Below are 27,735 nucleotides of genomic sequence, written 5' to 3' on the forward strand. Positions count from 1 at the left end.
CTGAGCACTCTGCCAGCGAAAAAGGACTCCAGGGTCCCATTTTCAGCTACAACAGCCTCCTGCAACCCTCTGCCAGTGAAAACGGCATTTGGGAGTAGTGGTGTACGAAACCCCCCAAGCTCAGTTTTTGCTGGCAGAGGGCTGCAGGAGGCTGTCATGGCTGAAAACAAAGCTTGGAATGGCTGCGCATGGCCTTCCCAAGCTTTGTTTTTTGCTGGCAGAGGCACTGCAGGCCAGTCCTTTGCTGTTTTCAGGGCAGCCCTATGGGCCAGATCTAAGCACTTTGCAGGCCAGATTTGGCCCATGGGCCTTGAGTTTGACCATTATCTGATCTTATATTATGCCTCTATATTGTACTATAATTTTTAATGTAGCATACCTCTTCTGTTATCATTGACATTAAATGGTGATTGACTCTGCTTTTCCCTGTATCTGCTCGTTCTTTCACATTAATTGAATTTAACTGAAACTGGACATCATGATAGGATGATGATAGATTGTCTTATCCTTTATGCACCTGCCTAATAGTTAACAAACTGGAGATGCCATACTTGTTATACATTGCCTCAGAAGATTATTCTTTAGTGCAGGCACCTATTAAGCAATTTTCTTTGCATCTTCCTAGCTTCTCCTTTCATAGAAAAAAACTGCACGACACAACATGTTTACTTCATAATACTTCTGTCTTATTTAAAAGATGTTTTAAATTCCATTTCCTGAACTGCTTGGGTGTGTCTGTATGTTTACCTCAGATTCACTGAACATTTATTCTTTTTATGCTGACTGCCCAGATAATATTTGTTTTGGGGTGGATAAAGGAAATAATCGGTCAGTCATAACTAGAGTTGAGGAGAATTACAAGCAGATGATCTCCACTTCCTTTTAAACTCTGGAATAATATCTTTTTCTTTTGATGTTATTGACTCCAGGGTCCCCGAGGGATGGCAGGAGAAAGAGGTCGAATTGGACCACAGGGCGTTCCAGTAAGTAACTGTTTTCTGTACAATAACATATACAAAGCCAGTGTAATTGTTGAACCAGCTTGTTAAACCATCCTCATTTAAATATATCTTTGCTTGCTCTTCACTTTAAATGTGATTTCTAGTTAATAGCTAATTTTGGAAACACTCAGTTTTGGCAATTGCACTAGAAAGCCACTAAAAAGCATTGGGAACTTCTAATGGCTTTTTAGACCCCTCATGTAGAAAGAGAACAGCAATTATCAGTTGAGACCTATATGTTAGTAGCAACTGAAAATAACCTGAAACACATTGAAGACTGCTACTGTTCTGTTAAAAAAATATACTTTTCCCTGAAGCAGTTAAGAAAATAACAGGGGATGACTTTTCTATGCCAAGTTATTTCCAAGCAAATGTGCTTACAACTTCAGTCTTCCTTGCAAGAAGACTTTGTAATCAATCAGAAATCAACCTCTGTCTTGAGTTACATGTGCAGTGATGGAGCCCCTCTGTTCCTAATAGAAACTGATGGCATATTTCTTTCATATCCCTTGTATCTATCAATGTCCCTTTGAAAATAGAGCCGAGGTGGTGCAGTGGTTAAATGCAGCACTGCAGGCTACTTCAGCTGACTGCAATTCTGCAGTTCGGCTGTTCAAATCTCACCGGCTTAGGGTTGACTCAGCCTTCCATCCTTCCGAGGTGGGTAAAATGAGGACCCGGATTGTTGGGGGCAATATGCTGACTCTGTAAACCGCTTAGAGAGGGCTGAAAGCCCTATGAAGCGGTATATAAGTCTAACTGGTATTGCTATTGCTAAAATCGTGGTCATATAATCAAACTTTTATCTTGTAACCTTATTTCTTTTTTTCTTAGGGAGCTCGTGGTTCGCATGGTATGCCTGGGAAACCAGGACCAGCGGTAAGTGTCTCTTTGTTATCCTCATTCTCTTGATGTGAATTTGACAGATTTGCAGTTCATAATTTCATAATTTATTAAGATATTTTACAGAACCATGCTCTCAACAAAACAGTACCATTTACTATTGGTATTGGACTGCAAAACCTGGACTTCAGTATCCACTATGGTATTTATTGGGTAACATTGGGATAGTTACTGTCTCCCAGTGCAAAGTATCTTATAGATTTGTGGTGGTGAAGAGGATAAAATCCTTCCTTCCTTCCTTCCTTCCTTCCTTCCTTCCTTCCTTCCTTCTTTCCTTCCTTCCTTCCTTCCTTCCTCCCTTCCTCCCTCCCTTCCTTCCTTCCTTCTTTCCTTCCCTCCCTTGCTCCCTCCCTCCCCTCGCTCCCTCCTTCCCTTTTTTGCTTTTGTTCAACCCCAAACATTAAATATGAGGAAATAATTTAATAAATACTACTTTAACTGATAAGTACCATAAATAACAACAACAGTGACAATGGATCACATTAAACCTTGGGTGTGTGACAATAGTATTGAATATATTGAAGAACCCTAAACTGCACTTACTCCACTACCATCTGTAAACACATGGAAACATATCTTAGATGCACTTTAAATGTTCCTTTAAGGCTTTTTGTATAGGTAGTGGAGATTAGATATGAGGGTAAGACAGTTACCAAAGTTTTCAAAAAAAAATGTAGAATTTTACATTTAATTTTTTTGTTCAGAAATGCAGAAAAGAAAGGAGGAAAGCTAAGTAACCACCTTATTTCTTGAATAAATAAGACAGCAAACAAGCTGCTAACTACAGTTTATGGCAAAACAATTTCTAAGTGTGTTTAGTACTTGCACAAATAGTATCTTAGGTAAAAGTTGATGGGACTCCTTTGCAGGCATCAGGAACAGTTGACCAGACAAATTCAGGGTCAAAACCAATAACATGTTCATTCAACCTGGAATATTTATTTATTTACTTATTTATGAAGTGGCAGGAAAAGAAAGAGCCAATTTGATGTAGTTGTGAAGGTGCTGGCTTAGAAACCAGGAGACTGTGAGTTCTAGTCCAGCGCTAGGCATGAAAGATGGCTGGGTGCCTTAAGGACAGTTATTCCCTCTTAGCCCAACCCACCTCAGAGGGTGGTGGTTGTGGGGAAAAAGAGGAGAACAGCTTTACCATTCACTAGTTACTTTCTGGAAATATTTAAACAAACTTAACTCATACATACAGTTGCTTCTTCCTGATGGAGAAGAAATGTTTAGTGGAATGTACTTACTTTACTCTTTATTCTTAATTCAACCCACTTCTTCACTCTAGATAAATCCTCATAGGCCAGATGTAACATTAAGGGCTGTTTCCATCTGGCCCACAGCTGTCCAGTTGTCTAAAACAACTAGGCTTTTAAGACGTTTTTATTGGCAGCCGTGGACAATTTTTAAAGCCATAATTGCTGCGTGCAGGGAGACAGTTGGGGAAAAAAACATATCCCTAGGGAAGAAAGGACCTTCTCATGTATTGAAATTTCTCTTCAAGAAACACCCACCCCCACAAGGCAATTGTGTCTTCAAATGTGAGCCTCTCTGTACACTCAATTTCCTTTCCAAAATTTTCTCATCACGCCATAGTGAGGTGTCCTCAGTTGTTGCCAGTGGAGAATTCTAAAAAGCTTGCTGACCAAAGGAATCCTTTCTGCATTAGCATGGGTGTGGGTGAACATGGGTGCATTATGAGTGTTGTCATCATTGCATTGTAAGGACTGGATCCACTTTAGATGTAATATAGAGTTCAGACTGAATTTCAGATAACCAACATCAGAAAATCAACATCAACGTGGCAGCATTGGTGGCGTGTAACCATGGCCGAGCAGGCGTGGCAATGGATGGGCTCCTCTCTGAATGGCAGCCCGAGGGCTGACAACCAATAGAAAGCTTGCTAGTTAATATGATGGAAGCTGCATTTTTTTAAAAATTGTGGAACACTTTCAAGCAGCTGCTCAGCAAGCACCAAACTTAGAACTTTTTCCCCTCCTTTCTGCCTTCCAAGTTAATATGTTGTGGATTATGTCCAGAATGGATTTGATCAGGTTAATGAATCAGTAATGTTAACTTAACAGCTATTATTTTATAGAATAGATTATTCTTTAGAGTAGAATAGGGTAGAGTAGAGTAGAATATTCTTGATTGGCCAAGTGTGATTGAACACACAAGAAATTTGACACCGATGCATAAGCTCTCAGTGTGCATACAAACAACAAAATGATAAATCCTAGACCATAAATCTATGAGAAGAATCCAGTAGAAGAAAGTATACATTATGCATGAATTACTGTTAAAATAAGAGAATGGTTGGGAAATTTGAAGCAAAGGTAATTTGAATATAAGGAAACAGAACATCACAATAAAAAAAATCAATTGCTTGATTTCCTGTGGCTTTTCTCTATTCCATCTTTTTTCTATTTCCTGATCTTTTCCCAACAGAAAATCCAATGGCCATTGGAATTGTCCAAATCTTCTTAACGCTCCTAAGGAATCCCCCCGCCCATCAAACTAACTTTGCGATGAATCACTGCAAATCTTGGACTTTTCCTAGATAGGTGTTTCTCAACCTTGACAACTTGAAAATGTGTGGGCTTCAGCTCCCAGAATTCTCCAGCATGGAATTCTGGGAGTTAGACATCGTCAAATTGCCAAGATTGAAAAATATTCTCCTAGATCTACTGTATTTCTCCATTGTGTCCAAGTTGTGCCCAGGAATTTTGGTCATGGCAGCACCCAGAGATGAAAAATGGATTTCATTGTTAATACAGTACACTAAAAAAAGCCTAATCAAACACTGCAGCTTATCCCTGCCATGGATGTTAGCTGAATGTGTGATTCATATGGTTGAAACATGCAACCAACATTAGCATTCTAGTCAGGCCTATCTTTAATCTTGCTTCAAGACATATTCTTTTTGATGTGAAGGTATGTAAATCTCAGTAGAAAAATGGTAAGATGTTCTTGATCTAGTTTAGGAATCTGTCCTGACTATAGGCCACAGGTTTCAACTAATGCACAGTAAAGTAAAGGTAAAGGTTCCCCTCGCACATATATGCTAGTTATTCCTGACTCTAGGGGGAGATGCTCATCTCCATTTCAAAGCCGAAGAGCCAGCGCTGTCCAAAGACATCTCTGTGGTCATGTGGCCGGCATGACCAAATCCCAAAGGCACATGGAACACTGTTACCCAAACCCCCACCAAAGGTGGTTTCTATTTTTCTACTTGTATTTTTAATGTGTTTTCAAACTGTTAGGTTGGCAGAAGCTGGAACAAGTAATGGAGGCTTACTCTGTTATGTGGCACTAGGGATTCGAACCACTGAACTGCGACCTTTCAATCAACAAGCTTAGCATCTTAGCCACTGAGCCACCATGTTCTGCCTAATATACAATATTTTATCTAATTTGGCACCCAGTCGATTAAATTTGCCATGTTGTTTCTGTTTTCCATTTCTCTTTTGAGATGTCATCATTGTTGTTATTCCCCCAAATCCTTTGTCTTTCTGCAATTCCCCTTTGTGTGTGGATTGTGTTTTTTGCCTCCAACTTTCTAAAGGAAGACACAAATGACTAATCACTTGAAAGAAGATGAAATTTTGCAGGGATGCTTTGAATAAATTTCAATGCAAGGCTAGAAACCAAATAATTTTCCCATAGCCAATCATTTCTGGAACAGATCGTTCTTCTTATTAAGATTGCCAGGAAACACATCCTTTACTCCGGACAATATTTTATACTGGAGAATGCATCTTGTTCTGCAAGAAAAATCCAGTCAGCCAAGGAAAAGGAAAAGAAATCACAGGGGACTGGTGAACATTTGAAAGGATTTGGAAAAGTTTATGATTGCAACACAACACTGTCCACAGATTGCTTAAGCAACTTATCTGTTCAGAATAGCCAAACACATAAAACGTATTATAAAACCCAAACAGAAATCTTTCCATTATTTGGAGGCCATAAGAATGGACCTATGGAACTACATAGGACTATTTGCCCCTGCTAAACATTCTGCTAAACAACTAATTCCTACAACACTGTCTATGCCATAGGATGTCAAACCACCTAATAGGGCTGTATTAGCTATTATCTTTTCATCTTTCCTATTACCTAATTATAGTCATATAACATTGTGGTTTGTATCTCATGATTTATGTGGATTGCCTTTATTTAGTATCTTATTATGATTTATGTTGTTTGTTTATTTAGTATCCTATGACTATCAATGAGTCTTGCATCATGATTTATGATGATTGTATTTTATGATTATAATTATGATCACTTATTGCTTGTATGGACACTGAGAGCTTATGCACCAGATAAAACATTCTAGGAATTATCCAGAGACAAAATACAGAAGGATAAAATAAACAATGTAATCTAGAAAATCAACTGTAACCATTGTAATGAGTTCTACGTGGGACAAATATCACATCACTAAAAAATCAGGATCCACCAACACCGGCTGGCAGTCAAATGCCACGATCCCAAATCCTTAATCTAGTCCCACACCAACACCAAACAGCATCAGTTCAATTGGAGCAACACAAAAATCATCGGCCACGCTACCACCTGCCATGCTCATGAGTTCATATAAGCCTAGCACTCCACAAGCAATTCCATCAACAGACACATTGACTTTCAACCAGCCTACAAACTCCTCCGGATCCAAATCAACTGCACAGCCAACCAGAGAAAAGCACTGACCTTCAACCAATCCCATCACCAGCAGTTCACCTCCCAATGACCCTGACCTGAGGTAATCTTATCACAAGACCCATCACAAGACTCACTGATGACTCGTAGCTGACCCATCACAAAGCCCTCACTTGACACACCCACATCTGAAGCCCTTATAAACAGAAGAACACTGAAACTGACATTCCCTAAACTCTGCTGAAGATGTTACCTAGCCTGGTGATGAAATGTTCCTAAACATCCACAAGCTCAGAGAATGAACCTTTACCCTCATCCTACACCCGAGCTACAGATGTTTTCACTATGACAATTCTATTATATTCTTTTAAAAAAGGATATTCTTTTTTGTAGAAAAAAATGAATAGTGGAATAGACACTGTCAAATACTTATATTCAAGTTAAACTGGCTAGTATGTTGTACATGTTTGATTATTTTCCTTGGACTACATTGTCTTGGAGTGATATGCAGTTACAATAATTTCTTTTAATGTCTCTGATGTCCAATTCTTCATTCAAGACAACATGGAATGTGACATTTCATGTTACAACTCTACTCTTTGGATGGAACTTTGTAGCTGCTTTGCAAGCATTGAACGGTACTAAAGTTGCCTCTCCGTAACTTGACTTGCACTGACATTTAAGCACCATAAAATTCAAAGTCACTAAGTCTATTTTGAGGAAGTGAAATATTTAAAGAGAATGGTCAATCAAATTCTGTCTCCTTTTAACTTGTATAGGGAAGGCATGAGTAGCCTCAGATCAGAAATGGGTAACATTTCTCTTAGAATGCAGTATTGCAGGCTAATTCTGCTGACTGCTGACTACCAGCAGTTCAGCAGTTCGATTCTCACCAGCCCAAGGTTGACTCAGTCTTCCATCCTTCCAAGGTCGGTAAAATGAGGAACCAGCTTTTTGGGGCCAATATGCTGACACTGTAAACGGCTTAGAGAGAGCCGTAAAAGCACTATGAAGCAGTATGTAATTCTAAGTGCTATTGCTATTGCTTTACGCTATCAAACTGTGTGATGGCATGCTGTAAACTGTTGTGAAATTTCCCCTTCAGGATTTCCCCCCTTAATATTCAGACTAACTGATTCATCTAATGCTTTCTTAGTTCTATGAAATTTTGCATTATAATCTGTGCAATTTTGGGACTTTCACTCTCTTGAGATTAGTGAAGTTATATGGCCTTCACTTTTACTGTCAGTATTATTTTACACAGAAGTGACAATTTGTTATACTTAAGCAGAAAGCATTAATGTTCAAAATCTAAGTTGTCATTTGTTGTCATTCTGAGAGAAGAGGATTGAGGTAGATAAATCTGTCATTTTCATTTTCTTTTGCAATATTTTTTTAAAAAATCACATTTTTCTGTTTTGCCCATAAATAAATGGGTGAATGTTGTCAAGTTCTTTTACAGAAATTAACAGGAAAAATGCTTACTTTCTTTCTTTATCATCCAAATTTGGAAGCTGCAGTAGTTCTCAAAATGGAATGCAACCAGGCTGTTCTCTCTGTGTGCCTGGTTGTTCAAAGATCAGAAATTGATCGGATAAAAGTAGGTGACAATCTTGATCCAATACTGCAGATATAATTGAATGCACAGATTCACAGAGTTAAATCGTTAGCAGAGAGATCTGTCAGTTTCACTTTGTCCCACATTAAAAAAGTCTTCATTCATTCATTCATTCATTCATTCATTAAGAAATGTGAAAAAAAGAATCCAATGAAAATGTTACCCACATCTGACCTGAGGCTAATCATTCCATGCACAGAACATTTCCTGGCATGAAACAATATACCATTCCATTCCATTGTTAAATATTAGTAATAAAATTATAGTCAAAATCTTACCATTAATTTTCCAAAGGAAAGGTGTGCATGAAATAAGCATTTTATTTCTATATACTGGTAGTATGTTGCTCCTTAAATCTTCCTTTCACACTGAGAACTGTTTTAATTCATGCTCTTGCTAGAATATTTAGGGTATTTCTCATTGATGCTCAACATCTCTTCTTTATAGGGTCCTCTCGGTATAACTGGTTCATCAGGTTTTCCTGGCATACCTGGCATGAAGGTAAGTAGTTTTTTTTTAATTTTATTAATTGGTGATGGAATGTACAGTTAGATGGTAGCCCTTGGTCGGCCTCAGCTCAAGAACCATTCTCAAATGGTCTGACTTAGTACTTGAATACAAAATCAACAGGAGATCCAAGCTAGAGACTTCTACAAACTTACACAAGTTGATGGTGTATATTTTCAACATTGCTGCTAAGAAACAAACATATATAGGTCCATTTAGATATCAGGAACAGAGCTCAACTTGTAAGATACTTTATCTTCACACAACTGGTAAAAGAGCCAATTTGGGGTAGTGATTAAGGCATCAGGTTACAAAGCAGAAGATTGCGACTTCTAATCCCATTTTAGAGGCAAAGACAGGTGGGTGACCTTGGTTAGTTGCTCTCTCTCAGCCCTGGGAAATAGGCAAGGGGAAACCACTCCTGAAATCTTATCAAGAAAACTGCAGGAATTTGTCCAGGCAGTCCCAAGGAGTCAACACTGACTCGAAGGAGGACACACATACTTGGACAGATACCATAGTGAGAATGGCAGAAGGAAAGATGATTGCTCATAATTAAAGCCTCTTTATTTAGAAATTATTTCTCTGATGTTATGAACCGTTCCACTGATTATTTGTTCGAACTATTAGGAAATTCCTCCTTAGTTCTAGGTTGGATCTTCCATTGATTAGTCTCCATCTATTGCTTCTTCTTCTACTTTTAGTTGCTTTGCAGAATAGGTTGACCTTTCTTCTTTGGAGCATTCCCTTAGATATTGGAACACTGCTATCATCTCACCCCTAGTTCTTCTTTTTGTCAAACTAGACATATCCAATTCTTGCAACCATGAACTGTTTGACAGAATAGCAGAGTTGGAAGGGACCTTGGAGGTCTTCTGGTCCAACACCCTGCTCAGGCAGGAACGCCTATACCATTTCAGACAAATGGTTGTCCAATCTTTTCTGTAAAATTTCCAGTGTTGAAGCATTCACAGCTTCTGCAGGCAAGTTGGTCCACTGATTAATTGTTCTAACTGTCAGGAAAATCTGCTTAGTTCTAGGTTGGTTCTCTCCTTGATTAGTTTCCATCCACTGCTTCTTGTCCTGCCTTCTGGTGCCTTCGAGTATAGATGGACTCCCTCTTCTTTGTGGCAACTCCTGAGTTATTGCTATCATGTCACCCCAGTTCTTCTTTTCATTAAACTAGACATGAAAAGAAGGAGTTTGGGTAACATGATAGCAGTTTATCACATTCAGATTTTGGAAAAAAAAAGGAATAAACTCTACCAGGGACTCCAATTTTAAGAACATGTAGAAATGAATGAATTGACAGAACCCTTGGTTAATTTGTTTCTCATGATCTAGGTCTGGATTGATTCTCCTGCTTGCTAGGATTTTGATTTTTTTTTTTTTTGGAAAGAGTCAACATTATAGAAAGACTACACATTCTGCTTTATTTCTAAAATTACAGATCCAAACAAGAGTTTAGTACCAGTTTCTGAAACTTGGCTTGTACTGTACTGATTAAATCTCAGGTCAGACAAAATTCTGTTTGCTTAGCAGTTACTTTATTAGCCCTGAGACCCCCAGATAGCCTATCACTATTGCAGACGTTTTCATTAGTAGGAGGAGAAGCCAAGCAGGAGATATTAGCGTGCCAAAAATAGTATTGTTTTGTGAGCCTATTGCCCTAAAGTCCCCACTTAAAAGACCACTGCAAAAAGTTTGTTAGTCAAGTATTTTGTTGCAGCTCCAGATGTGGATGGATGTAATTTGAAATGGGATATGGGAGTGAACCAAGGAGAAGCAAGTATATTGCATGTACATCCAGTTATGAAGTGAAGAGGCCTGTTTCTGAGATAATCACGTAGAGTTAATCAGTTAGATGAAATAAACTCAACTTTACTTCCCAATATATTCTTTTAACATTTTTTTTTTACTATTGTGAATGTGATGTTACTTATTTGCACAGATCTGGTTGCAACATCCCTTAGGAAGCTGAAACAGCTGGAAACGCAATCTATTTACAGCAAATGGATGTTGGCACTGCTCCTTGGATTCGGTGCCACAGAATAATAAACAGCAGACAAGCTGAGAACAGCCAGAATTTATTACTCATTTATATGGTGTCATTAACTGTCTATTTCTCATGCAGTGTTAATGCCTCTCCTCCCAGCTGCAATGGCTAAACAAAATTGAGAAGAGAGGTTATTTAGTGTAAAGAATTGGAATAGGAAAAAATATTCCCTGTCTTTGACACTGGAAGACCTTTCATGGGTTGGCACTGCAGTTCCCAAAATTTCCAGTCAGGGGTGCTGCTAGCTGAGAATTTGGGGAATTATTGGCCTCACATGTTTGAAAGTGGAAATTGGGAAAAACTGCCCTAAATAAATTGTCTTATTTAACAGGTTTCTTTAGATGCTCTTGAATACCAGTAGCTGAGTATTCTCCATTTCACTCGATGGGATTTTTGCGTGGAAGAGAGTGAAGTTAGGGTTGCTGTCTTCTCTTTTCAAAAGTAATTTTTCTCCTGTGGATGGGGAAAGTGTGTGCTGTAATAAAGTACAGGTAGTCCTCAACTTACAACAGTTCTTTTAGTGACCTTTCAGAGTTACATCAGCCTTGAAAAAGTGACTTATGACTGTTGCAGCATCCCCATGGTCACATCATCAAAATTCAGATGTTTGGCAACTGATTCACATTAATGACGGTTCTGTTGTTCCAGCGCCATGTGATCAGCTTTTGCAACCTTCTGACAAGGAAAGTCAATGGGGAAGCCAGTTTCACTTAATAACCATGTTACTAACTTGACAACAGTAATGATTCCCTTAACAACTGTGGCAAGAAAAGTCATAAAATAGGACATAACTCACTTAACAAATATCTCACTTAACAACAGAAATTGTGGTCGGAAGTCAAGGACCACCTGTATTATGTACAGATTTGCTATGCTGTGTTGTGTCTACTCCTTGCAGAGTACAGAACCTCACATTGAGCATAACAGTTGTGATAGAAAAGGCAACCTGGCCGTTATCTAGACTACTGTTTCTCAATCTCAGAAATTTTAAGACACATGGACTTCAACTCTTGGAATTTGGGAATGCTGACAGGGGAATTCTGGGAGTTGAAGTCCACATATCTTAAATTTAACAAGGTTGAGAAGCCCTGAAATAGGCATAGGCAGTGTCATACAGTTGAGGTTCCTCCATTAGATCTAGGAAATGTTAGTTGAGCTTGAAAATCAAAGTCAGCTCTTGTTAGAAACAGATAGGAAGAACACAAGAAAACTACAGGGTTATAGAGTGGATAAGGAAGTTGTTTTTTTTTAATTAAAAAAGGGAGGAAAGAAATGTAAATCACTTTTGTATTCTTACCAAGGAAACAATGTGTTTATGGAGTCACCAAAAGTTGAGCTTTGACCTGGAGGAGACTAGCATTTGTGCTGTAAAGTATTTTTCTGAGAATGTACAATGAAAAATGAGACTATAGCCATAACTTCTTCCAGATTGTGTTTTGCACTATTTTTGATTATTAAAGAAGACTCCTGAGTCTAAGATGAGCTGAGGAGAAACTTTTCTTTCATTCTTCTTTGCTGCCTCTGAGAATTTTTAAGGGCTAAATTTCTCAGGCAAATTTCTAGCAATAGTAGTAGGATTTGGTCACTTATATCATGTAGTTAAAGTTCTTGGATTTGCTTTCAATTATTTTTATGTCCCTTGTCCTAGACATTCTTTATCTCTGTTATGTGAAGGAAAGAAGTACAAATGTATTTTTGTGGAATAGTGTAATAATAGTTGTTTTCCGTGCCTTGAAATGATGAAAACCTATGCAACATAACAAGCATTAGTTAACCATGGCCTTGGAGAGAAAGGATAAAACTAATCAGTCCAATAGATGCATTATGTATTTACAGTTGACAGTTTTCACTTAATTGCCAATGCTGTAATTCAGTGAATCAAACAATTTCTTTAAACATGTATAATAAAGTAAGCCCAAAATTTAACAGGATATGGCATGACTTTCCTGTTTTTTTTTTAAATTGGAGGCAAGTCCCTCAGTTTTACAGATCAGTAGAATGATATTTAATTATATTAACAATTGCCATAAACATCCATAATATCCTATATCCAATTTATTAATTGCATGTGATTAACATGATTTGTATATGAATACAGTAGATAGAGCATATGAGCCTTACGTGGCTCCCAGTTTTGTAGCTCCAGGAATCTTTCAATATCATCATGCCAAACTTTTATTGTAAAACACTGAATAGCAAAGCAGTTTTATATGTTTTTTTAAAACCAAACAGTGTCTAATTACAATGTCTCCAATGGGTTTTTCATGCCCATTTTAATTAGACAAATTACTATGCAAAGGTCATTCTTCAAAAAGAGCCATCAGTTCTATCTCAGCTTCCTCCCACCCTTGTGATTATGGTGTCACATATCCTCCCTGTGGTCTTTAGCAGCCAAAATAAATAAATAAAAGAAAGAAAGAGTGTAAAGTGATGATGATGATGATGATGAGGAGGAGATGAGGAGGAGAAGGTAGCAACTTCATTTAACCATAAAATAGTTGTTTGTCTATTACACTAATTTCATGAAAGACTTATTTATCTCATTGTATAAGGAAAAGCCTTGAATTCACTTTTTCAAAAGTCACAAGATTTTATAAAACAACAAAACAAAACAGTTCAACAGAAAATGAAAAATAATTTTAGTATTTTTTTTTAAAAATCCCACCTAATATGGTGAATTCACAGACTAGATGTGAGCCTGCATGAATTTTTGATCAGATTGCGTGATGGGGCTGAAGACACTTTATTTCTGTGCTAAAGAACAAAATGGGAACCCATCATTTCTTAAATAAAATCCAGATAGACTTGATACTGCATTAGCACCAGGGTAAGATTGTATATCACACTTAGAATTACTTAGGCAATTCAGATAACTATGAGGAACAGCTAGGAGGTGGAACTCTATGGCATTATGTCAATTCTAAATTTTAGAATTTAGAATTTTAAAAAGAAAAGCACCTTCAGTTAATGAGAGGTTTAATGGTCAGTATTAATATTGCATTTTCTACTTTCTTTTTCAATGTGAAACTTCAGGGTGAAGCTGGTCCCACAGGTGCACGTGGCCCAGAAGGTCCTCAAGGACCAAGAGGAGAAACGGGCGCCCCTGGTCCCCCAGGATTATTTGGTCTTCCTGTAAGTTTTTCAAACTGTCATAAATTATGTTTGGAGCTATTCATCCCTGACTGGTTGCTAGGCATCATCCATAAAAGCACAGAGATAGAAGTACAGCATGCACATGGAAAAATCTATGCATTGCCTTCACAAAAAAGAATACGGAGAATAATTCACACCAAACCTGAAATGGATTGTAAAAAAGAAAGAAAGAAAGTTGGTTGTAATCACATAAACTGAAGCACAAGTTATAAAAGAGATCGCTTAGCATATCACAGTTCTTGATATAACAGGGGATATCGTCTTCTGTGTCTAGTCACAGTGTCAAAATGCTTAAAAGTTTAAAAATCTACTTTTGCAATATGTAGCTTAAAGCAATGGTACAATAATTTCTTTGCTTAGGATAGTCAGATATATATGTATTGGCTGGAAAATTATACATCAGCCAATATGTGTTTTCTTTGTATCTTTCCATACTATATGCTTTTTCATGATACTTTCCATATGGATGCATTTTGATATGGTTTATTTTCTGCTTGGAACTAAATCACAAATTCTAGAGAAATAGGGAATCTGAAGGATAAGTATTCTGATCCAAATTGCTGTGCGCGCAAGTATGAAATAGGTCAGTTTATTTAAAAATGTAGACCAGATGAAATTTTCTGACGTTCTTTCACCTTGTAGGAATTGCTTGAAAGCTACAGTTTTCCAAAAATCTGTAAGAGTTCCCCAGAATAGGCAAGTTCCAAAAGCCTGAAACTGCTTGCATTTCGGTTGGGAAACATCTTAAGACATTAAGACATCTCGGTGGCGCAGTGGTTAAATGCAGCACTGCAGGCTACTTCAGCTGACTGCAGTTCTGCAGTTCGGCTGTTCAAATCTCACCGGCTCAGGGTTGACTCAGCCTTCCATCCTTCCGAGGTGGGTAAAATGAGGACCCAGATTGTTGTTGGGGGCAATATGCTGACTCTGTAAACCGCTTAGAGAGGGCTGAAAGCCCTATGAAGCGGTATATAAGTCTAACTGCTATTGCTATTGCTATCTAGATATTTTAAACACCTACTTTACAAGTAGTCCTTGCTTACCAACAGCCTAGTGATTGTTTGGTTACAATGTAACCCAAAGAAGGTATTGACTGCCTTCATTAGTTCTGACACACACACACCCTTGCATTTTGGGCATTCAGCAACCCGCCTCATTTAGAGATGTTTGCAGCATCTTATGGTCAGATGTTCATAATTTACATTATTTTTTTTTGCCAGATAGCAGCAATCACTTCCATTTGCCAACAAAAAACAACAACACTTATTGTGTTTTCTCTACAGTCACCATATTCACTGCCACAAAAAACTGCCACAATTAGCGTATGTTATGACCATAATTGCAGGGTCAATTAAGGTCACAAGTCAAGAACTACTTGTATCCCTTAAAGCATCTTATCTGAAAGATGTACCCTTACCTACTTACCTTTGAGAACGTATTTCTTCAATATGTATGCAAAGCTTGTTTGTTGTATTTAATTCTTATTACTTCTTTTATGAAAGTTTTAAGCAAATAGCACCTTTAATTCATATTTCAGTGGAAAATATAAAAGATTTTGTGGCACCTTGATGTTTAAGCATTTTTCTGATGGAACTTTTTCGAAGTCTATCCCATAAGAAATTATTTAATAATAAATTTGTTCCTCTTTAACTGAGCTTGAATAACTGAAGCTAGGTCAGAATCTTAAAGATTCTTAATATTTTTAGTACATGATTTTAGGGTAGTTGCCTATGGAAAGGATAGATATACACAAAATTCTAGACTCTGACTAACTGGAATTGATATGAAACAGCCGCCTCCAATCTATATTGTTCAGAAATTAAATCACTTGATACATAAGAACTTGACATTTGCATGTGATATTTCAGTCAAATTGGTACATAGGAATAGCCATGTTTGATGAAATTGTATTAATATTAATACAATTGTATTAATACGTGTCTGATTTGTGCTGTTTCAGGGTGCTTTAGGTACAGATGGTTCCACAGGTACAAAAGGACCTTCAGTAAGTAATTGACTTAAGCAAATACACATTTTAAGGCTTTATATTCCATGCCATGGACACTGTTGACCACATCAATGTATCTCACAGGGATCTCCAGGAACTTCAGGTCCTCATGGCTTACCAGGTCCACCTGGTTCTCCGGGACCACAAGGCAACACAGGTCCTCCTGGCATTCGAGGACAAATGGTAATGCTTTGAAAAATCAGAAATGGTAAAATTTTGCATTTAGTGCACGTTTAATTTATTTTGGGTTTTATACCCCACCATAATCCTGACAGTCAATAACAGCGTTGAAGCACCCATGGTAATAACACAATTAAAACCTGGTGGTAATTGTACAAAAACAAGGTAATAATAGTAAAATTACTGGAACAATATGTCCCAAAGGTTATTTTCCAAAAGGAAATGGAACTTTCTTGAACATTTTTTGAAAATGTTCCGCTTCTCATCCAAGAAGCTTCTTCATGAGGAACTGAAGAAGCTTCTTGGATAAAAAGCAAAATAGTAAAACACACACACACACACACACACACACACACACACACACACACACACACACACACACACACACACACAAAACAACAACAACAACAACAACAACAACAACAAAGTCCAGGTGTCTTTTGGAAAATAACCTTTGGGATAACTGTGACCTGGATGACTGAGAATCTCCATAGACTCCTAGAACAATAAATAAAGTGTGTAGTACTGATATTATATGGCTATAGAGGCTTTCCTTTGGTAAGAAACAGGCTCTTTCACAAAGTTTTGAATAGTTTCAAAGGAGTTAAACGTACAGCCTATTAACAACTTTAAAATACTGTAATATCCAGAATGTTGCTCTGAATCACATTGTGTGATTTAGCATCCAAGAGCAGCTGCTCACAAAGTGAAAAACTCATTTTCTGGCACAAATGTCAGTTCTCAGTTGACTTGCTAGCTTGTTTATTATTTACATTTTGATTTATGTTCCATCTTCCTGCAAATGTGGCCCTCAAGAGAGTTAGTAATCTAAACTGAATTCTTTTTAACAGTAAATTTAAGAACAACAGACTAAGAGTAGGTCTATGTATTAGAACAATCGCATGACTTAGGGAAATATTTTCTATAACTTGCAAGCCACCAGGTGCTCATGAGCTTGAGGCTGGAAATTTGAAGCAAATTTAAGGGAGCCTCTTCTATAGATACCGTGTTTCCCCGAAAATTAGACAGGGTCTTATTTTCTTTTGACCCCTGAAATAAGCACTTGGCCTTATTTTCAGGGAGGTCTTATTATTTTTGAGGTGCAGGAGGCGGCGAGAGTGGTCACTTCATGGCTGCTGCTGTGTTGCAATAGTTTCAGGGAGGGCTTATTTTGGGGGGAGGGCTTACTTTAGTGCATGCGCTCAAAAGCCTGACTGGGCTTATTATCCAGGGAGGTCTTATTTTGGGGGAAACAGGGTAGTAGTGACTGAGTAATTTGATACTGAGATTTGATACTGAGATGAGCAATATTTTGAATATGAAAACCAATATTTTAAACTTTTAATATTTAGCTATTGCAGACAACAATCCATATCTGTTTACACAGAGCAAGACTGACATATCTGCATATGATTATAATATTATTCAACACATGATGTAGATTATACCATGGTCTATATGCTGAAGAAACCATGAATTTGGCCTATATTAATAAATTTTGAACAAGACATGGATTCACAAAACATGTTGTACTTTCCTGTCACTTTGAATAACCCAGATCATTATTCTAATGGTGATATTTGTTTTCAGGGAGATCCTGGTGTTCCAGGTTTCAAAGGAGAAGCTGGGCCCAAAGGAGAGCCAGTAAGTTTTCAAAATATATTCTCTAGAAACCATCTTTAAAATGTTTCTTTACAAAATAATATGCATGTTTTTTCTGTTATTCAGTTCTGTCCTTCATGTGTCACAAACCTTATGGTTTCCCCCCTCATTATTAATTATTTATTAATACTTATTAGAGCTCTAGAGGGACACAGTGGCTCAGTGGCTAAGACATTGAGCTTATTGATCAGAAAGGTCGGCTGTTCAAATCCCTAGCGCTGCATAACAGAGTGAGCTCCCGTCACTTGTCCCAGCTTCTGTCAACCTAGCAGTTTGAAAGCATGTAAAAAATGCAAGTAGAAAAATAGGGACCACCTTTGCTGGGAAGGTAACAGCATTCTATTTGCCTTTGGCATTTAGTCATGCTGGCCACATGACCACAGAAATGTCTTTGGACAGTGCTGGCTCTTAGGTTTTGAAACAGAGATGAGCATCACCCCCTAGAGTCAGGAACAACTAGCACATATGTGCAAGGGAAACCTTTACCTTTATCTTTATTAGAACTATAGGTTTCTCAGGGTGACAAAAAAAGCAATCCATCCCCCCCCATTTTTTCTACAACTTGTGAAGTAGTTTGAGCAGCGGGATAAGTGAGTGGTTCAAAATCCTCTAGTAACTTTCTGTGCCTGAAGCTGGATTTTAATGTGACTCTCCCTGATCTTAGTTGCAAACTTTAAATATTAATTGTGCGGTTCCATTGACTTCTTCTTATTGCAGAGGAATACAATTTTTCATTTTAAGTAAATCAAATGAAACTTAAAGTTTCTTTTTTCTCTTTAAACTTTTATTTGATTTAAAGGGGTGATTTGAACAAATATTTTAAAAAGCACAAACAAAATAATTCTTCCTTTCTTGGGAAAATACGTGGTAATATAATGAAAGAGTGATCATAATTTCCCACTTTCTGTGCAATAAAGTACAATTGATTGGTAACAATGTTTAAAGGACATGTCCACATGACATTACTGCTGTCTCATCTGCAAACTGCTGTGGAGGTAAACTAGAGTTATTTATATCTATTTCATAAATATCTACAATATTAGACTATTCATATTAACCTAATAAACTATTTGTCAAGGTCAACCCTTAACTAGTTCAATTAGTATTTACTATTCAATCATTCAGTTAATATTGAAAACTAATTGCAGAATTAATTTCTACTAATGCAATTTGGCCTGTTTCTAGAACAGTTATATTTTTGGAATATACACAAGCAAAAAAACCAACAACATTAAAACATTTCTGTTTGCAGAAATGATATATTTTTCAAAACCTTCTTCAAGAAATATAATTGGATTTGAAATGAGGCATCTGTATTTTTCTTGTGTCAATGGCAGCATGATTAAATGATGGTTTTGTTCATTTTCTTTATAAGTGCAAATGTTTTTCACTAGGGTCCCCATGGCCTCCAAGGACCAATTGGACCTATGGGTGAAGAAGGGAAAAGAGGTCTTCGTGGTGATCCAGGATCAGTTGGTATTCCTGGAACTGTTGGAGAAAGGGTAAGAATAATAAGGAAAAAAATCTCAGTAGTTTACTGGTAAGCTATCTTCGGAATAGCCCTGTTTAGTTTGCATTGAAAATAGAATATCTAAAAGAAGTCAAACTATGGTTGTCAGAGGTGATATTCAGCAGGTTCTGACCAGTTCTGGAGAACCGGTAGCAGAAATTTTGAGTAGTTCGGCGAACCGGTAAATGCTACCTCTAACTGGCCCTGCTCCCATCTATTCTCTGCCGCCTGAATCCCAGCTGATCGGGATGGAATGGGGATTTTGCAGTAACTTTCCCCTAGAGTGGGGAGGGAATTGAGATTTTATAGTATCCTTCCTCTGGAATGGGGTGGAAATAAAGATTTTACGGTATCCTTCCCCTGCCACGCCTACCAAGCCATGCCACGCCCACCAAGCCACACCCACAGAACTGGTAATAAAAAGGTTTGAATCCCACCACTGGTTTAGATCTTGTCTTTAGTCCTTTCAAAGGAAAGTGGTGCTATATTTCTAACTCGTTGCTATTCTAGTTTGTTGCTTTGCAGAAAAATATTATCAGATTTTTAAAAAGGCATTATCTTTACTTCAAGAGTAAAGAAAAAATAGCATATTTCACTTTTCCATTTTTTCGATAATTCATCACAAGGAAAAACAAGTTTTAGAATAATTTGGATCCAATTAGCAACTTCCTCCAATGACAATCCAAAAACTCTTGCTAGAGTCAGTAACATTTGAACTAACACCATAGGATCTGAACTTCCTTGAGTGATTCAAATGAGTTTTTATAGTGAAAAATATTATATAAAGTTCAGAAGAGCAAAACAATTTTAAATAATGGACATATGGGACACTTGGTCTGATATGGTCAAGTCATATCAATATTATAAAAAAACCCCTCAAATTTATCCATATCCATAAATATCATCTGGCAAAATGTAATTTTGTTTGAGAATTTCAGAGAAAAGTGGTTTTTATCCCTGTTCCTTCTTAGTTTTTAACTGGAGGAAGAATGTCATTTTTGCAATGTGCTTGTTTTCCAGTATTTAAATAAGTGACATGGTTGGTTTCTAAATATCTGCATGGCAAGCATTCACTTTTAAAATTTGTTTGATTTGTTTGCATATTTTATATAGTATAGTTTTTATTAACTAGAATAAATAATGTTGTGAAAAAATGTATCATATGGTGATTATCATTATCATTATTGTAATTTTATCAGATTTTTGCATATCCTATGCTATACATTTAAATCTTCATCTTCTTCTTCTTCTTTTTCTCCTCCTCCTCCTCCTCCTCCTCCTCCTCCTCCTCCTCCTCCTCCTCCTCCTCCTCCTCCTCCTCCTCCTCCTCCTCTTCCTTCTTCCTAATGTTATTCCCATAAGAGCAGGATCCATTTTTCACATTGACAAAATGCCATCTTGCACAATCAAATCAGCATCTGGGATGTGTCTGCATTTTGATGGAGATGGCTATACCGTAGATCTATTGGTTGCCGCAGAAAAATAGACCCACTGTCTTGTTGCCTGGGCCTGATGTCGGTTTGGTGTGTGTTCAGCTCAGCACTGCCCTGGCAAGTGGGCAGTGTCCAGCAGCATCACTAGGAGGAATAGACCTTACCACCATGCTGTATATTTAAATATGCTTGGTTATACATATTATTATAGCCATTTATGGATAATGATCCTGGATAAACTTATATTTCACTAAGTAGTGGGCTCATCAGCACCTCCCAGATTCAGAGGGGTCTATTGGTAATCCTTTGGCGATTTTTATTCTTTGATTTTTTTTCCCTCCAAATACAATGTATTTCAAATACTATTTTAAACATAAAAGGAAGTTTAAATGTCACAAGTATGAATCATACATGTCACTCCATAAAAACACATACTTTTGTTTCCATAGGGTCCTCCTGGTAATCGTGGCTTTCCAGGATCTGATGGTTTGCCAGGACCAAAGGTGAGTATAAGGATTATTAAGATCTTTTTTAATAGTACATATATTCTGAAAATGTAATCAAAATCAAAATAGTGTATCATACAAGCAATTTAATGTCATCTTCTAATTTCTCTTCTCAAAAAGTTTTCATTAAAAAAACAACAACACTCCCAGAGGTACCCCAGCTGGTAGAAAGATGTTGTCATTGGCGATTTAAAGAGAGGCAATTTTGAATTTAGAAATTAGCCAAGACCCCCTATGTGTTCATGTTGCTTTTGATGCTTCTTCTTGCTTCCTTGATGCATGTTTCTTAGTGAAATAACTCAGCCTGAAAGAAATTCTGTTCTGTAAGAGCTGTTATTGGGTAGCACAGAAATTATTTGGAAACAAAACCCAAATACTCTTGAAATCACCTCCACCCCAACACACACTTCTAATTATACCTGAAATGCCATGGAGTGATCTTGCTTTTGATTTCCTTTTCAGGGAGCTCAAGGGGAACGTGGCCCTGCGGGAGCTTCAGGCCCTAAAGGAAGCCAAGGGGATCCTGGTCGCATGGGTGAACCTGGTCTCCCAGGTGCCAGGGTAAAAAAAGAATAATAATCTTACTCTATACATCCAGACTGAACGTGTCTAAAAAAAAGGGAGAGGGCTATTCAGATCCACAGATCTTGGTTAATTTATGAGAGTGCACTGTATAAATATTAATATCATTTAGGTCAAAATGAATGTGGGACTGTAGATGTCAGATATTATAAAATAGTATAATTTTGGATACCTTGTGAATTAATCTTATGAATATGTTTTGGATGAAAATGGTAATCGAGTGCCAGAAATAAGATTGTTTTGTAATATATTTTTTTACAGGGTCTGACAGGGAATCCAGGGGTCTCAGGTCCAGAAGGGAAACTTGGTCCCTTGGTAAGTAAATTGAGATATTTGTGGGAGAATTTGTGTCTAGAGCTATGTGACTAAAAAGTTTAAGTAGTTGAGTGGGATCTTGGTTCTTGATAGCCTTATTCTTGCTTTCCTTCTGTATCCCTTTCACGGATACTTTAGAGACAGTGGTGGGTTGCCAATTTTTTACTACCAGTTCAGGGGCTCACTCGCATACGCTCATGATGTTTCTGTCCGGGCGGGTGGGGGAGCCTCTCGCCACTGCTACTACTCTTTTGCCCGATCCGGGCCAAACCAGGAGCAACCCACCTCTGTTCAGAGAGCAATTCTCATGAGGGTAGGAAGAAAAAGAGAACATTTTATCTGAGTACCCAACCTGGTGAGGGAGGACATGGGACTGATTTTTTAAAGGCATCAAGCTAGAAATTAGGAGCCCCCAAATTCTAGTCAAGAAAAGAAAACTGCAGGCAGTCATCAGGATTCAAGACTCACTGGAAAGTAAAAACAAAACCAATCAACACTTCAACCTTTAGCTGAGGAATTGTTTATATGAGATATTTTTAAAAGTTAAATCTTCTTCAATAGTTACTTTGGGTCTAAATTTGCTAAACTGAGGTTAACTGTAGCTTAATGTACACCAATTAACATTTAGTTTTAGTGTTATTAACATAAAATGTTAATGTAACTAATTAACATTTAGCTTTAGCTGGTTGCCATGCCCAAGATCGATCTGTGATATCATTAACTATGGGAGAAAATAAAATCTTAAGAGATTTTGTATCTTTGAATGCCAGAGGGAAACTCAAGGGCATTATCAGAATAACAATGGATCAGCTGCTCTGAATTCAAACTCCCCAATTCCTTTTATTTTTTCACTTTTTATTTTTTTATGCACACATTCAGACACACGACAAGAGGAAAGTATTAACCTGGGTCCTTTAATATCAGATTTCCAAGTTATTTCCTGTTTCCTCTGTTACAGATGCATGCACATTCTGACTTGAAAAGGGTTTCTGGATCTCTGGTTCTGTTACCCCAATAGTGTGAATTCATCATATTTCATGTTTGGGTGGTTTGCCTAACCTTAATGTTGATGTCATCTGTGTAACTGAAGCTTTAAACTCTATATGTAAATCAGAAGATGCATAGGTCGAGTGTGGGTTGATTACAGTCCAAAAATATTAGAAATAATTAATCAGCATTAGAACAATGATATCAATATAGGAATAGGGCAGTAATTTTACTGTGAATAACTTTAATCCTTTTTGTAGTTTTGAGGAGCTCTTATTAGAATAAAAACACATGCTATTAAGTTAGCACTTAGATTTATATACTGTTTCACAGTACATTATAGCCCTCTCTAAGCAGTTTACAGTCAGCATATTGCCCCAAACAATCTCGGTCCTCATTTTACCCACCTTGGAAGGATGGAAGGCTGAGTCAGCCTTGAGCCTGGTGAGATTTGAACTGCTGGCAATCAGTAGTCAGCAGTACTGCATTCTAACCACTGCGCCACCACGGCTCTTACATAAATTACATGAATGATGTGGTATATAGAGCTGGAATAATTCAAAGGACTATTCCTAGCCCTATCCTTATTTTTTTCCCAAAAAGGAAGCGAGTGGAGCTGTGTAATTAGTGTCATATTCATATAACCTGTAATTGAAATTAATAGTATTTGGGATTATTATCCTGGTAATATTTTACAGCCATGGACTAACAAACATTCGAAATGCTAAGCGAACTAACCATTTTGTGATACATATTTCCACCTTTATAATTTTATTTCCAGAAAGATCCCGCATTGATGTGTTTGCATCCTGCATTGATAATTCGGCAACCAGTTTTACACACAGACACAGACACATGAGATACATGATACATAATACAGACACAGATACATGAGATTAAATGTTTGATGTTTCCTTAGGGTGCTCCAGGAGAAGATGGTCGGCCAGGCCCTGCAGGTCCAATTGGAATTAGAGGCCAGCCGGGCAGCATGGGTCTTCCTGGACCAAAAGGGAGCAGTGTAAGTATTGTGCTTCAGAGTTTGACCATATTTACCAAGTTATATCATATTATTAATAATGTATTAATCATATATTTAAATAGGGGGATCCCGGGAAACCCGGAGAAGCAGGAAATGCTGGTGTCTCGGGGCAGAGGGTAAGTATAATTCTTTTCTTAGAAAGTTCTAAACCATAGCATTTATAGTGCATGAGCTTATGCATTAATCAACTGTATTTATTATACCATTTTAGGGGGCACCAGGAAAAGATGGTGAAGTTGGCCCCGCTGGTCCTGTTGGGCCCCATGTAAGTTCTATCTGAACATTTTTGGTGTGAAAGAATATCATTCAAAATTAATGTTGAATGGCACTGAAATTCCGAGTGAATAAGAGTCCTGTATATTCTGTTCATTCTTTTAAATTCATGATCACGTCTTTGGTAAATTCATTTTTTAACAGCATGGTAGTAAGAAGAAGGAAAGGTGAGATATAGTTCATGATGGGGTAGAGAACAATTGGAGGAAAACATACCTTGCTGAAATACAAAGGCAGAATATTTGCCATCCAGTTCTTTTATCAAAGGAATCTTCACTTACATCCATATGAATTGCCACATCTGTTGTAGCATACATATTATTAAAATGATAAAAAGGAACATTTCCCCCCTCCACTGAAATATTGAAAGAGATACATTCATTTTTTCTATTTTGAACAGACACATAGGCCATTGATGCTGGCAGCCCAGGTGTTTTATTTTATTTATTCTATCAATTGCTGTCACATTAAAAAAAACAATTTAGAGAAAAGGAAAACCATTCCTGATCGCTTGTCATAAGCGATATCTAAATATCTAAAATCACATAGATTCCAAGGGGAAACTGTCTGAATAAATAAAGCAATAAGTCAAATTAACTTATTAACTCTATGTAAATATTACAGTGTTTCCCCGAAAATAAAACAGGGTCTTATTTTTTTCTGAATAGCAATAGCAGTTAGACTTATATACTGCTTCATAGGGCTTTCAGCCCTCTCTAAGCGGTTTACAGAGTCAGCATATTGCTCCCAACAATCCGGGTCCTCATTTTACCCACCTTGGAAGGATGGAAGGCTGAGTCAACCTTGAACCGGTGAGATTTGAACAGCCGAGCTGCAGAACTGCAGTCAGCTGAAGTAGCCTGCAGTGCTGCACTCTAACCACTGCGCCACCTCGGCTCCCTGAACCCCAAAATAAGCACTTGGCCTGATTTTCAGGGAGTTCTTATTATTTTTGAGGTGCTGGAGGTGGTGAGTGGGGTCACCTCATGGCTGCTGCTGTGTCGCAATATTTTCAGGGAGGGCTTATTTTAGCGCATGCACTCAAAAGCCCGATTGGGCTTATTATCTGGGAAGGTCTTATTTTCGGGGAAACAGGGTAGCAGCTTGTTTGATTAGCCAAATTGCAGTAACTTTGAGTGAGCAATAACAAAAGAACAATATCTTCCTATTATAGTCTCAGGATATTGAAGCATGTATGATTAAGCTGTTATGGTACCATGTGAAATCATTTAAAAAACATTTCTTTGTATAGGGACCAGCAGGAGAAAGAGGAGAACAAGGTCCTCCAGGTCCCACAGGATTTCAGGTGAGTCTTTTTGAAATCAATTTTCAATATAAAGCCATCCAAGGACTTTTAGATTGTTATTATTTTGAGCAAAACAAATTTAATAAAATAACTTCCAAAGTAATGATCACCATGTTTTTGGATTACTTATGAACTATTTTTGTGCTCAAATTAAAATGCCACTGAAGCAGTATTTTCAACCTATAGTCTTACATATGCTGACCATCTGATTTGTTTTTGGTTTCTTTATTTCCTTGTAGGGTTTACCCGGTACCCCAGGCCCTCCAGGAGAAGGGGGAAAACCAGGTGATCAGGTAACTGTTGTATAATGGTTTTGCATGAGTGATTAATTTTGCCTGTTTTTAACTAATTCATTCCTTTATTTTTTTTAGCACTGTTAACATTATTATAGTGTAAGCCACTCAGAGTCACTTTATCAGTAAGATGGGCAGCTTAGAAATGAAATGAAATGAATAAATATTTGTATAACTGTTTTCCCCCTCAGAACTTGTGTTGCTTTTGAGAGAATATATATTGTCATTGGGCGGGGGGGGGGGGATGTCAAATGTGTACAACATGTATTAAACTTGTCCAGCTTGATGGAGAAAAGCAGAAAATTTAATTAAAAATCTGAACTGTCAAGATGTTATGTCCTCACAATTGCAGAAAATCCATTCCTTCCTTCCTCTTCCTTCCTTCCTTCCTTCCTTCCTTCCTTCCTTCCTTCCTTCCTTCCTTCCCTCCTTCCCTCCCTCCCTCCTTTGCATGGAAACGTTATGTAGAAGACATTTTTGTTGTTTAATCTAATTACTTATTTAATTTCCTATTTCCTTGGTACCAAGACACTCCAGTTGCTGAATTCATCTGGCTGTAGGAATAAAGGGAGAAGACATTTCAGCAACCAAGAGCAAAACCTCACAGTCCCAATGTAATAATCACCATGATGAGCTTACTTCCTGTGCAGCTGTTCCTAGATAGAGCTGGGGTGCAAGTAGGGAGGGTTTTGGTTCAGCTTCTTGCACATGAACAATTTAGACCAGTCCCTCTTTTCTGGAAAGGCATGGTTGGGACATTGTGGGCCTTTGGATGTCTAGGTCATATGGGCAACAGGAAATGTCTCAAGACATCTCAGGAACTCTCCTTTAATTCTTTGATAGCATGGAAGAACATAAGCTAGATACTGATCTAGGAATGCCCTGCGTCCTTAATCTTCCTCACATTCCTTGCTGAGCCTTTTTTTTAAAGGCTGAAGTCATAGCATATTTTCCAAGGAGAAGCTCCCATTGCACTGGGAACTTTTATTAATGGGAACAAGCACAGCACCAGCACCAGCACCAGCACCAGCATCAGTAATAAGATACAGCAGTAACATGGACCTTCTCTTTCATAATTTGTTGCCCGGTACCAACAAAGCCTAATTCATTTTCTTTCATTCATTCATTCATTCATTCATTCATTCATTCATTCATTCATTCATTCATTCATTCTCTCTCTCTCTCTCTCTCTCTCTCTCTCTCCCTCCCTCCCTCCCTCCCTCCCTCCCCACTCACCCTTCACCTACTTATCTCCCTATCATCAGAGTACTTTTGAGTTACTATGCTTAATGTTGCTTTTGTTGCTGATTTTGTGTTGTAATTCTGGAAGACCTGTGATTGTGCCTTTCCTTCTCTACCTCTTTGCAAGTTGCTAATGTACTTGGTCTTATAGGGTATTCATGAAGAGGAACACAGTGAGAAAAACCCACAGCTTACTATATTTGACACCATTGCCATATTTTTAAAATCACCAATAACTAATCCCTAATTCTCTCTCTTCCTCTCTCTGTATATAGTTAGCTATAATTTATCTCTCTTTTTAATACTTGTCTTAGGGTGTTCATGGTGACCCTGGAGCAGTAGGTCCCTTAGGTCCAAGGGTAAGTTTGATTTCTTAATAATGACTTTTCAGAGCAAATTTTCAGAATATTCTTAAAATTAATTTTAAAAGAAAAACAACCATGCATAATTATAATAGTGAGTTGCAGAAATACCTTAAAGTCAAGTTGCATATACA

The 27,735-nt window shown here is 37.6% G+C and overlaps 1 protein-coding gene across 3 annotated transcripts in view; it reads left to right on the forward strand.

Annotated features, from left to right (window-relative positions):
* Positions 1-27,735, forward strand: part of COL5A2 (collagen type V alpha 2 chain) — a 185,459-nt gene that overhangs the window by 128,983 nt on the left and 28,741 nt on the right. For all 3 annotated transcript variants that reach the window (XM_032220718.1, XM_032220699.1, XM_032220707.1), the window contains exons 16-32: positions 930-983; positions 1,836-1,880; positions 8,635-8,688; positions 13,784-13,882; positions 15,864-15,908; positions 15,996-16,094; positions 17,682-17,735; positions 19,148-19,255; positions 21,146-21,199; positions 21,665-21,763; positions 22,046-22,099; positions 24,006-24,104; positions 24,188-24,241; positions 24,337-24,390; positions 25,651-25,704; positions 25,944-25,997; positions 27,554-27,598. In XM_032220718.1, coding sequence (XP_032076609.1) covers positions 930-983; positions 1,836-1,880; positions 8,635-8,688; positions 13,784-13,882; positions 15,864-15,908; positions 15,996-16,094; positions 17,682-17,735; positions 19,148-19,255; positions 21,146-21,199; positions 21,665-21,763; positions 22,046-22,099; positions 24,006-24,104; positions 24,188-24,241; positions 24,337-24,390; positions 25,651-25,704; positions 25,944-25,997; positions 27,554-27,598 — 1,125 coding nt within the window. The remainder of the gene's footprint in view (positions 1-929; positions 984-1,835; positions 1,881-8,634; positions 8,689-13,783; positions 13,883-15,863; positions 15,909-15,995; positions 16,095-17,681; positions 17,736-19,147; positions 19,256-21,145; positions 21,200-21,664; positions 21,764-22,045; positions 22,100-24,005; positions 24,105-24,187; positions 24,242-24,336; positions 24,391-25,650; positions 25,705-25,943; positions 25,998-27,553; positions 27,599-27,735) is intronic.

Source organism: Thamnophis elegans, chromosome 1 (genome assembly GCF_009769535.1).
Source record: "Thamnophis elegans isolate rThaEle1 chromosome 1, rThaEle1.pri, whole genome shotgun sequence".
Classification (NCBI taxonomy): domain Eukaryota; kingdom Metazoa; phylum Chordata; class Lepidosauria; order Squamata; family Colubridae; genus Thamnophis; species Thamnophis elegans.